We start from the raw sequence: 13,707 nt of genomic DNA, 5'->3' as shown, positions 1-13,707 counted from the left end.
ATTCTTCTCGACTTATCATGACCAGGAGATCAATCAAAGTCTCGGGGGACTCCCCAGTGCATTCATAGAAACCAAACCTATTCCTTGAAAAGAGTCGAAATAGATCCCTTCCTTTCCATACGTTTCCAGACTCTAAACCAAAACGGTGGTGTACATTTAGTAAAGGGTCTGATGGGGGTATGACTGCCATCATGATAGTGAGAATTATCTTTCGCAAAAAAATGTTGATGTCTGGAGGGGGTCTCAATAATGCAGGAAGAAAAGCTAGGGAAAATCTGCTTTCGTCCATTAATATTGTTCTGCAAGAAACAATTATTAATAAAATCAGTTATTGTCAGAACAATAAGAATGTCCCTTTTATAGAATAGATTTGTACTTCACTAAATTAGTTAAACTTTTTTCCTTTTAGAAGAAATTATTTTTGTTAACGAACAATGCTTTGAAATTTCCATACAAAGTAATTTTTAATTGTCAATCAAATACAAATTTAGAATACATGTTAAATGTATTTAGAGTCAAGAATCTTTTTTTCGTCTACATAATTTGATTTTGAATATGTTAAATCTGTTGATTGAACCGAAATTTGGCAATAACACTGAGCCGTATCGATCATATGATTCTATTTAAATCCTGCACGGGTTCGGTAAAGCCTTTTTATTCTTGAATCGACACCGGTATTGACAAATCTTGCTTGAAAATGAGTAGCAGTGAAGTGGATGAATTGCCTGATATATCTGAAGGTGAGGTTAAATATGCATTGCTTTGAAAGTACGAACAAAGTTTACTACATTTAAACAAGGCATGATTGATTTAGACCGAATACTCACCAAGCACTCCATTAAGAAAACGAGCCACTTTCTAAACTTTGTCACGTGCTTACTTAAACTATATTTAGAAATAAAAATATATTCATTCGTTTTCAAAAAAAGCACTTACATAGCAAAAGTATATTTAAATTCATTTTTTTCTTAATTCATTATAGATGATATGATTACAATCGTCCAGAGAAAGAAAAAGCATATAAAACTGTCTGACGATGAAGTGCTGATGATGCTCCGTTCGTATCAAGTCCATCCATGTTCCTGGGCTAAGATAATTCTTAGTATGAAGGAGAACAACCATCTGCTTCCAGACGACGCAAGGAAAATGTATCATGAATGTAGTCAAAAGCAACTTCAAAACAGGCTTTCTAATAAGTTTTCAAAATTGATGGCTGCTCCAGAAAAAAACATCAAAAACACACTTATAAGGTACAGTTTAATTTTGCCCCCATAATGCATAAATTATAAGCACTATAAATCAGATTAAGTTCCCCTTCCAATCTTAGTAAAAAAAAATATGGATTTCGTAAAATTTTGAATACAGCACATCATGTACAAGTGATTTATTCAAGCTTTACGATATTAAATTTTTGGGAAAATTAACATCATGACAAAAGGAATGAGATTATACAGACAGAGGATAGCACCGGAGAATATAGGGGAGGGGGTGCAGATTTGATATATATCAATACAATAATGAATACATGCACCACTCTTTTTTTTTTTTTTTTTTTTTTTTTTTTAAACATGTTAAAATTGCAGAAAATGATTTTTTTCTCTCTAAAAAAGGACTTATTTATATATTCAGGGAGGAAATCAGAAAAATTAAAGTTAAGGAACAGAGCCTTATTGCAGATCCTGAACCATCTAAATGTATGAAAAGTGATAAAAGGGAAGAATTACTCAGAAATCTTTCTGAGAGTAGTGAAGACGATGAGCCAGCTGGACCTAGTACATCAGCACAGAGAGACATAAGATCATCTTCGACTCCGAAACCTTCAGCAACAGTGGAATTTAAAGGGGAAAAGAGAGGCAAGAAGAGACCAATTATGGATCTGATTCGGTCAAACCAAGAGGCATACAATCAATTCATAACCAAAAAGGTCCCAAAGCTCCTGAGAGTGCTCGGTGTCAGTGATTCCGAATAAAAAATAATATGTGATGCACTAATCGTTTTGATTTTTCATTCAAATAAATTTATTGAAAATTCAAAATATTTACATTTCCAATAAATTTCCATAACATTCTTTACAAATTTGAAAACAGTTCGTATTCTCATGAACTACCATGGATGAGCATGAATATCTCTATTGTTACGTCATAATACCGTACTCGACGTCAAAACTATAGTGCAAACTGTTCTGTTTTTAAAATGTCAGAAATGACATATCTTGTTGCAACTCATTGGATAAATAATGTAAATATACAAAATGAATTAATTTTTTTAAAATTCAAGAGGTACATGAATGACAACTCTTCACGCCGCATATTTATCATGAAGCGCTAACGCACTTCATGAAATAAGCCGGCTTGAAACTTCGTAGTTCATGTCCTCATGAATTCTCAAAAATTAAATTCATTTCTTATATGAATTTTCAAATAGAATTTTGTTAACACTAGAGAATGATAAGCTGGAAAATAAAAAAAATTCTCACATTAGCGCACCACAGCAAACTCGTATTTTAAATACACGATGTTGTAATCCTAATATTTTTAAATATTTTATTATTAGGGTTAAAGCTTTACAGTTACCAGTTTAACGAAAATGAATACTATAATTGAATGTTAATGAATTTGATTTTTTAAACAAACATCCCATTTCATATTTTTTCATATTTGGAATTGGTCCCTTTAAAATGTAAAAGTCAGCTGTCGAATGTAAAAGTAAGTCTCTTCATAAAACTCCAATAAAAACCCTTTGTTGTAAACTGCTCATTTATTCATCGATAATTACTTCAACACATTTTAAGACTTCGGATGGGATACATCTACTTCCGGTTTGCATTTTACGGACGAAATATTTCTTATAACAATAAAACAATCTGCTAGTGAAAAATAAATGGTAACAATTTTATAGAAAAATATAATTTTTAGAAGCTGGTTACACTATAATTAAGGTAATTAAACTTTATTTTAAAAAAAAAAACAACTTTTTTTATCTCTCCGTATATGTATGTACGATAACACAAGATACCTCCGAATGAAAAGGTAATATCTAGCGCAATTTGGAGGGAAATCCAAACAGAGGAAAAAACACATCATGGAATGTGACCTGTTAGTCTATAAGTAAGGTATTTATGCATTGTTTAAGAAATGTAGAATATATAATTTACTTCATTTATGCAAAGGTCGGTGAACTATTAAAATTACAAGTAATAAAACTAGAAATCTGACCAGTCAGCAAGGACCCCACCGAGGGGTAGAAATATAAGGGTGCAGATTGAGGGATGAGAATTTTACTTGATTACAAAAAATTAAATATATATAAAGAATAAACGACAGCAACTGCTAAATATCCAACCTGTAAATAGTATCCTTGTATTTACATAAGGCAGTAAAACATCATATCTATAATAACTAAATTAAATGTAAATTTAAAGAAGAATGAAGCATGTGTTTCCTAAAATGCCAGCCTTCAGTGAATGAAAATATCACCCAGGCTTGACCTTAACTTCAAAACAAATATCAGTTTCAGACAAAGGTGTTAAGTAATCTTAAAGTGACAGAAAGATAACCCTCTAAAATTTTCTGCAAACCAGCAAGATAATCAATCCCAGGGGATTAATTATACTGCTATCTCAACCTTTTCTTCTAAGTTTGCAATAAGAACTTTTTCAGCAATGATAGAATGAGGTTATTATCTGAATACCTGTTAAAATAAATATTTTTCTTGAATTTACATAAGGCAGAAAAAAAAAAGAAAATCATAATAAAAAAATATCTTTATCTACATGTATATCTTGTCTTTAGAATTCAATAAAATCATAACTCATTGTGTATTTTACCAAAATAAAGTATGAACATTATTTAAATCCACATTTCAGAGAATGTAAACATCATGCAGAATTGACCTTAACTTCAAAACAAACTTCATTTGCAGACAGAGGTGTTAATTAATCTCAATGTGGCAGATAAAGATAAATGCTTTGGATTTTCTTCAAGAGGAAATTTAATTAATCTCAAGAGACTCATTGCAGCCTTTCATAGTTTACATTAGAAACATTCTCAGCAGTTATCTCTCTTTGCCCATTCACTCTTATATAAAGTTAAGGAATCTACCCCACCACCCCAGCTCCAAACCGGATGACAACCAAACTTAGCATCAAAATATGTCTTACTGTCTATTCAACCAGCATACCCAATTTGAACTTAATTGGTCAACCCTAAAAAAAGTTATTAGTAAAAAAAAACAGAAAATTTGTGGACGGAAGAATGACAGACGGACAGACAGACAGACAGAGCGATTTCTATAGGGCACCCGCGAATCCTTGCGGGGCCCTATTTATGATTTTTACGTAAAGGTGCTCCCCTAATCATGATTCATTGTGAAGAGAACAGAAATTTTGTCTCAAATAGAACACTGTTATAGTAACAGGGAATTGATGGAGGGGTAATTGCATAGTCACATGACTGGAGGACAGGGCATGGTGACCCCATCCCCTCTCATAAAATTTTATATAAATGAAGAATATTTATATAGTTATATATCATTTTATATGCAGTAATAATGATTTGATTCTGAAGAACTACGCACGCTAACTCTCGGTTCCCGCCTACATTTTACACCCATTTAAATCAATACTAATGGCAATTTGGCCGTAAAATCTTTGTTGAATGCAAAGAACAGTTCAATGGTAACTGACTGTTAATTTTAATTCCAGTGTTAAATAGTTAATTACCCCTAATTCCAACTAATTAAATAAGGGGGGTAGACGATATTTTACATTGAAATTGGGCTTTAAAGTATCACCACATTTTAAAATATTCTTGGATATGAATAAATGTTCCTTAAATCTTTTCTTATGTTTTACTCATGTAAAATTAAACATATATTATCAATAAAATGCGATGCTTTAGTTGTAAACCCCTTTGAAATTGGGGAAAAAATAAGCAATTTTGTAGGTTTTTTTGTCTGTAGACATAAGTTCCCCCCCCCCCCCCCGTGAAACACAAAAAGCTTTGACATGAATTTGAGAAACAATAGTCCATATTACCTGTAAAAAGGAATTTTTTTTCACGGGGGGGGGGGGGAGGGGGGGGGAGATGTTTAAAAATATTTTCCGTTTTCCGTTGATTTCTATAGTGAAAAACACAAGTTTTACCAAAATGGTGAACCGGCGTCAGTTATCTTATCTTGTACCGATAGACGTCGCCACAGGAAAATGCCGTCCAACACAAATCTGATAACAATTGCAATGATGGCTTATCTTCAGCATCATTCTTTAGTTCGATATCGAAGAAAGCAGATGTGTACAAGTTTAAGTTTTGAAGTATGGCATCAAATTATGGTGCTATGACAATACGAGAGCTCCGGGCTGAGTTAGAAAAGTTTGGTGCTAAGAAAACGGGAAGAAAATGGGAGCTTGTTGAGAGGTAAACAAAAGTTCGATTTTAACTGAATTGTGCTTTAAAATAAATATTTGGGCTTACTGCACTTTTAAAAAGAACAAAAATGATAGAAAATTAGTTACTGAGCTTTTCTGTGAAAAAAAAACCCTGATGATTAAACCGTCATAAGAACGAGAGAATGTCGTTTATCGTGTATCCCGAATTTCCTCTACTTTTATCATCGACATAAAATATGCATGAAATAAAAAAAATTGATGAGTTCTTTATAATCTATACAAATTGTCAATGCTTGAACGTTTTAAAAGTTCTGACTAATAAATAGATTGTTGTAAGCTTAAATTAGGGATTTTTATTTGATGTTTACAGGCTTGAAGCATACAGAAGAAATACACATTGTGCAAAAACCGACACTGTTCCTGTGCAAGAATTTACGATGATTACCCCCTGATCCCCAGGAATACAAGGATCTACATAAAGACAGCACATTTCCAGGATGCTTGGACTCAGAAATCTTAACCTTTCTGTCAAAATTCAATAAATCTTTGGACAAGAAAGCAACAGATATGTACAATGATGGATTTATACAGTATGTCAGGGTGACTTTCCATGATGAACACTGGTTTGTAAGAAGTACAGTGAAAGCGTCGATGATGAAATCCGTGAAGTATGTAGTCGATGTCAAGCTAGAACAGGACAAAAGTGTTCAGGAATGTCAGTGAGAATGTGCTGCAGGTATGGGACCAGATGCTCACTGTAAACACGCAAGTGCCGTGTTGGTTGCATGTGCAGATTTTCTGAAGCGGGGAATTATTAAAACGGAACTTACATGCACCCAAAGAATACAGACATTTCATCATGCAAAACCATACAAAGGAACTCCCCTGAAGGCAAATCAACTTGATATGCCTGGCTGTGATGAAATATGTAATTCCCAGTATGACCCAAGACCCCCAGAATTTCAAAAAAATCCAGGATATGTGTCTTATTTTAGCAATGTATGCTTAAATTTTCAAGGCATAAGCAAAACTCCCATATTCCAGATTTACCAACCAGCAAATATGAGGGCCTTTGACTTTGACCATGACTATTTTAGTGATACATGTAGCCAGCAAATATTGAAGATACTGAATGTAGCAGAAATTTCTCAGGAAAGTGCGCGACAACTGCACTTGAAAACAATAAACCAATGTAACAATGACCTCTGGTATGAGGAACGCTGCGAACGTTTACACTCATCAGTATATGGGAGGATTTGTAAAGCAACGGACAGAACAGATAAAGTTAAACTTGCCCAGACTTTGACCCAAAAGGGCAAAAAACTTTCAACAAATCCCATTCTTCATGGAAAGAAATATGAAAAAACCTCCCTAAAGAAATACCAGGAAATAACTGGCAGTGGAATATGTATTGTTTGGAAGCCCCACATTTTGCTGCCTCACCCGATAGCATCATCGATAATGATACAATTATTGAAGTGAAATACCCCTATGTATCAAGAAACAATATTATAACATCTAAAACTGTTCCATATATCCGACAGACTTGTAGTAAGTTTTTCCTTGATGAAAAACATGATTATTATTATCAGGTTCAGGGTCAACTTTTATGTACAAACAAGAAGAATTGTGTGTTTGTTGTGTATACGTTTAACGATTTTCTGTTCTTCACAATTGAAAGAAATGATCAGTTCATTACTGAAATGAGAAACAATTTAAATGCATTTTATGAAAGCTACTTCAAACCTGCTCTACTTGAAAAGGTATTCTACAAAACCTACGAAGGTCAATGTATTTGTAATAAATGATTATAAACCATATATATATATATATATATATATATATATATATATATATATATATATATATATATATATATATATCTTTATTTTGTTTTCTTATAAATGTACAATTATACATAGCAGTAATTGAAGACATTTCAAGTCATGCATATGATGGAACGATACAGTTTTTAAAATTGCACAACATAAAACAACAATATATTATTTCTGTAGAAAGTTTCGTTTTTGAACTATTCACTGGTTCACTTAAAATTTTATAGGTTTTAGCAGGCCCAATAATTCGTTCAATGTGAACACGTTTGCTGGATATTTTCCTGTCTTTGATGACTGTAGCACATAACATCCTATTTCTCTTTCTTAAAAAAGTTGGTGTATTAATCTGAATATGTTTATATATAAATATATCTTGAACATTAAAACCTTTATCTGCCATGATGGAATCACCAGAATTACAGATGTCTAAAAGACTACTTCGTTCTACAATCTGGCGATCACTAGTTGACCCCCCAAATGATGTAGAAATATATGAAGTTAGCCCTCCAGGAGTTGCTCCAACTAAAACCTTCACAGTATTACGATTTTTATATGTTGAAAATGTAGCCTGCTGTGATTTTGGTAATTTTGGTCTTTTAATAGGCATTCAGTACCATCTATGACTACTCTTGTGTTTGGAAATTTAGCTCTGAAGTCTGATGGACAAAAATACTTTACATGGTGTTTTGAAGGCCATATATCAATTTCTTCCCATTGCTTACTCATAAAAAGAATCCAGGTAAAGAAAACATTTGAAACTGTTTTTTTTTTCAGAGACACCAAAAAGTCTTGAGAGTTCAAAATTGGTAGTATGACGTCTCAACTTACAAAGAACCATAAAAAAACTGGTCTGGGACACTAATACTTGACACTTCGTGATATACATAATTTAAACAATATGCAGCAGGCCCCAAGGTTCTCAAGACAAAATAAAACTTAACCAATGTTTCAAGTCCAGTGTAAAAGTGTACTCCAGCGTCATCATTAATGAAATTGTCTACACTCATTGGAGGATACTGTGGGGTCTGTGTCTGGACATTATGAAAATAAATGTTTGAATCTTGTACAACTTCAACGGACCCCGCAGGTATCACACTTGAGTTAGAAACAATTTCCTCTACAGTTTGTAGATCATCAGACTCGGTGCAATATACAAGTTCAGTATCGTCTGATGCTGAAAACTCTTCTGCCAGTTTTCTTTTGACTCCCCGAGACTTTGCTCTATTTGCTCTGGCTGCTGAATGGGGACTAGGTTCAACCCAGGGGAATATGCTTGGAATGGCATTTTTCTTCAATCTTTTATTCAGTGGTGTTGTTCCTTTATTAAATATAAGTTCATACTTAGGGTGAGTTAACCATGCATCGGACACATAACTTTAAGCAATAAACTTTCATTGAACCTGAGTGTCCCTTCTTTTTTTTTTTTTTTTTACTAGTTTCTGTCTTGAAGGTGAAGATTTAAACTTTTTAATGATGCCGATTTTTAGTTTCATGCTGTGATAAAAATACCACTAGAATGGCCTTGAAATTACGTCATATTTTGCATCATCAATGGGGAGTAACCAGAATTTTACGATTTTGCAATTTTTAGAGTTGTCGTTCTTTTAAATAGACTTCAACGGAACGAGTCGGACCTAGGTAATATTTGTCAAAGATTGATAATTGTAAAGCAATTTTTAAAAAATTTTACTACATTGTTTGTAGAACATTTTTTAGAGTTGTTTTTTTACGAGTATGTTTATTTCACCACACATCGAACACAAATTAACCATGCATCGGACACTTTCCGATGCATGGGTATAATCACTTATATTTTCATATAAAACCCAAACGACAGCTTTTTTTGTGGAAATAGAAAATAAAAACTCTAAATTTTCAGTGAAAATACAAGTTATCGATATATGACTATTAGAAGTGGACTCAATTTATTTTTTTTTTGAACTGGATGATGATAACCCACGAGAAAAAGGCGCGAGATGGCATATTACTAGCATTGTAAAGCCTTTCTAAGGCGATGTGATGCACCTAAAATCTCTTCACGTTTGTGGATCGAAATAGTCATTAAAATTTAACTATAAGGTTAATTTTTAAATAAAAGATAAAAATGTTTCGACATTACTAATTTTAAAGCACCGAGATCAAGGTATGATATTTTTTCGGTTCAAAATACCGTATGTCCGATGCATGGTGAATATTGTCCGAACCATGGTGAATTTTGACTTATTTCGAATAAATCGTTTTTTAGTGATATTTTCTCAATAAATAGCACATGATTGAGTCAAAAATTTATATTTTAACCACATACTACATGTTAAGCTCCATTTTGATAATATTTGGTGGGTAGCGATATCGCTAGATCTTGTTGAAGTGCGAGGGTGTCCGATGCATGGTGAATTCACCCTATTAGAAATGTTAAATATTTCTTTACCTTTATTATACATTTTTTTCTTTTTGGTTAAAATAATAAAAACAATGGATTCAACTCGTAATTTTATCAAAACAATAATTTTACCAGCAGCAGTCTTAAAACACAGTCATGTTACCCTAAATCATTAATTTATTGAGGAATCTGCTACATATTTTCACAGTGTGATAAGAAATAGTATCTGCTTTTAGTAGAGTACACAAAGACAAAATCTTCTTAGATATGCATCGGGCAATTAACAAGAGCAGCATGATGCCTTTTATACATGTTTCTTGCATATTTAATTCTTGGTTTCAGCAGGCTAATCCAAATCAGTCAGCGGGGGTCACGCCATGTAGCTGTACATCTCTTTGTACCACTACTGTATTTACTAATTGACACGTTGAATAATTTGTTGATTTCTCATATTACATGTTTTTAATTTAAAGGAAGAATAAAAGATATATTCAACAAGTAAAATTATTAAATAAAAAACAGAAATAAATGAATAAATACCGTGCGAGGTTTCAGTTACATAGTCGTCTGCTTTGAAATGTGCACGACATACAACCGCACGAGTAGACGGTTCCCAGCTCTGAAAACGAGTTTCTCCCCGTTTAATTGCATGTATCCAAGATTTTCTTCTTAATGGGTCTAATGAAAATACATGACCACCCCGGTTACTACATTCCGGCACACAACAAGTTTCAGGCATGATTCACAACGTGTTTGACAGCGGTTTGTTTACGTTTTATAGATAACTCACTATAGATAAAGCGCGAGGGTTATTCCGATTCAGGACCGAGTTTTCCTGTGGCGCCCCCTAAAGGAAAGATAACAGGAGACGGTTCACCATTATAGAGTTATCTCTCTTTGTTTTCCCAAAGAAACAATGTTTTATAAAAATTCATAAAAATATCTATATAGATATGAAAAATCCTACAAATGTGTTAGCTTTTGAAAATTGACTTGGAGGTAGGCGGGGGAAAATGCTATCGTTCGCAGTTCTTTGTTCACAGTGACTTAAAACCATTTTTTAAAAGAACGAGGTCCTTGCTGTGTTGAATATATGTCCTACTGCATGCATTAAAAAAAATACTGCATAAGAGGCAATCCTATGAAGTGTATGAAATAATACTATTTTGTAACTTAAAAAAATGATAACAAATTAAAAAAAAAATTATTGGGAAGAAACTCTTTTTATTAAAAAGTTAAACGACATTGTTTACAAGCCTTCTATTTATCAATGCTGTCAACAAAGTTTTTTGTAATGTCTAGTGATTTTAATTTTTTACATAAATTCCCTCTTAAACAGTTAAAACTTTAAATTGTAGTATTTTTGTAATCACAATAATAATTCTTTTTTATTCTTTTCCATCCATACAGTGTTTTTCCCCCCAAAAATTGAAGGTTTTAAAATTACTGATCAATTTATAAATTATATTTATGAATTTAACACAAAATTACAGATTATATGTTTTTCATATGGTGAAGCACAATAATTTTACTTTTAAAGTGAAAACCAGGAAAATGAATGCACAACATTGTTAAAAAAATGATGCAAGGTACATGTAGAAATAAAGAGCAAATAATGATAATTGTCTGGAGAGAACACTGGTGTACATCTGTTCAAGCATACAAATTGAAATTAGAACATAATTTTTATTTACACGATATGTGAAAAAATCGTTGAAGTTCCAGGCAGAACCCTAAGTCTTCAAGCAATATGTGGCATATTTCAAAATCAGAGTATTCCTGGAAATAAATATCCCAAAATTATCAATAGCTTAATTTTAAAACTTTTTCCTAATTCTGTGAAATCCAAAACAAGAAGCAAAATAGATGGAAAACCAATTCAAAGCTACAAGAATATTGCGCTTGCATCTTACATTGATAAGACTGCAGTACTGCAGTAGAAAATATATCAAACATGATGCTAGGTGATTGGTTTGTTGTAAAAGGCAGATGCAATAGTATTTGGGCATTTTCTAGACATTCAGTTTACTGGAAGGAATCCTTTTATGCAATTAACAATCAACAGAAGCAACAAAATGTCATTTTCTTTAGATGATAAGGAAATAAATAGTTTTGTACAATACATTTCACAAGAGATAGAATTCAATGTAATCTCTGTTCCAGCATTATTTCGAAGCATGAAAGTAATTTGTCCATGTTAAGGTTATGATATATCAAGAGATGAAAACAAATATGCAAAAATTTCAAACTGTACAAAAGAGATTTGTAGACGAGATGGTAAAACAATGACAATTTTGCGATACAAAGACCGCATGCATTTTAATCAATTAAAATCAAGATCATCAATATGTGAAAAATGCCAAATATTTTTTACAAACAAAAACCACTACTGCAAAACAAAAATGTCTGATAAAGAAAATATTTGCCAAATGTCAAAGGAAGAGACTCTGGAAAAATTGAAATCATTGGCTCCAAATTTGAAGCAAAATCAATTAATATTGATGCTTTCTCAAATAACTGCTTCTAATACAAGTAAAAATGGAATGAGGTGGGACAAAGATGTTATATGCATGGCTTTAAGTCTGTACAATAGAAATCCAGCAGCTTACAGGGATTTAATTCAGAATAATTGGTTTAACCTGCCATGTGAGTCTTTATTGCAAAGGTACAAAAATGCAGTTCATCAAAGACCTTGAATATCTCAAGATATGATGTCATGGATGAGTAATGAGGCTAAATCTCAAAACATAACACTGACAGGGTATTATGGTGGTTTGATCTTAGAAGAAATGGTGATACAAGAGGATCTACAAATTATACACACTAAAAATGAAACCAAGTTCATACGCCTTGCAGACAGTGGGGATCCTGTTGAACAAATGCAATTATTAAATACTGGAAAGACTGGTTATTAATTAGCAAATCATGTTTTACAATTAGTTTTTACTGGATTTTCAGGGTTCAGACGGCCTTTTGCAGATTTTCCAAACACATAAACACCACCTGCTGATATTTTTTCATACATTTTGGACCTGTATTGATGCATTATATTCTTGGGGATTCAAACCTCTTTACTCTAGCCTGGATGGATCTGCTAATAACACGGCATTTATCAAAATGCACTTCCCTGATAACAATCCAACTGAGAAGAAAATGATAGCTAAATGTTACAAGAACCCAACCCGCACAATGATATTCTTGATGGACCAATCTCACTTGCTGAAAAAAATAAGAAACAGTGTTTTAAGCAGTGGTTTCCTATCCAGTCATCAAAGACTTCTCACAATAAATGGCCATTTTATAATTTGGAAAATGTGGGTGGATGCTTACCAGTGGGAATGTACAAACAGTTTCAGAATTCACCATAAATTGTGCGATGAACATATTTTCCCCAACAATTCGCAGAAAATGCGGAATAAGTTAGCCTTTGAGACTCTTGATTCAGATATGTTGAATTTAATGACTTGCTTTAGTCAAACACTAAATGCTGCTGGACAGGCAGAGATGGTAAATGTACTTCAATTTCTAAAGTATACAAGCTCTATGGTGTCTTTCTTTACTGATTCAAGACCAATTAAAGACATCAAGGATGCTAGACTTACATCATTCACAGAAGTCTACAATTATTTTAAGGCTTGGGAATGTGAGCACTTGCAGGATAAGGACGAAAATTAAAGACACAAGTCTTTAATTACCATGGAGACAAGAGAAGACATAGATTTCACATATCATGGGTTTATGTCACTAGTAAAGAAGGCCCTTCTAGAGTTAAAAACTGATATTGTTCCGAGTCGAATCAATAGTGATATTATCGAGAACATTTTCTGTCAGCAGCGTGCTTTATATCATGGTGGAAATAGTAACCCAAACTACAATGAGTATAGAACTGGAATTAATAGTATGATTCTTGGTCAGACAACAATTTCAACAAAATCAATTGCAGCTTGCAAAAATTCTTCAAAACCTATAGCTCTTTCATTTCCTCCAAGGAGAAGGAAGACAGAAACATAAAGACATCATTTTAAATTTCACTGTACTTATGCATGTAGATAAATTTCATGACAATATTATATTTTTTTTTTATACCTTTACAAATGATTCTGATT

The 13,707-nt window shown here is 32.7% G+C and overlaps 2 protein-coding genes across 2 annotated transcripts in view; both read right to left on the bottom strand.

Annotated features, from left to right (window-relative positions):
• Positions 1 to 13,707, bottom strand: part of LOC133184105 (uncharacterized) — a 279,833-nt gene that overhangs the window by 165,644 nt on the left and 100,482 nt on the right. The window lies entirely within an intron of this gene.
• Positions 7,700 to 10,436, bottom strand: LOC133184107 (THAP domain-containing protein 5-like). Its single transcript, XM_061318960.1, has 2 exons — positions 10,142 to 10,436; positions 7,700 to 8,539 (listed from the first exon to the last, which is right to left on the bottom strand). The coding sequence occupies exons 1-2, from the start codon at positions 10,338 to 10,340 to the stop codon at positions 8,046 to 8,048; spliced, it is 693 nt and encodes a 230-aa protein (XP_061174944.1). The 5' UTR covers positions 10,341 to 10,436; the 3' UTR covers positions 7,700 to 8,045.

This window comes from Saccostrea echinata, unplaced genomic scaffold (assembly GCF_033153115.1).
Source record: "Saccostrea echinata isolate AGI-Se365-2 ecotype Australia unplaced genomic scaffold, CSIRO_AGI_Sech_v1 ptg000010l, whole genome shotgun sequence".
NCBI lineage: Eukaryota > Metazoa > Mollusca > Bivalvia > Ostreida > Ostreidae > Saccostrea > Saccostrea echinata.
Note: the sequence above shows the minus strand (reverse complement) of the source record. Positions and strands in the feature narration are given on the sequence as shown.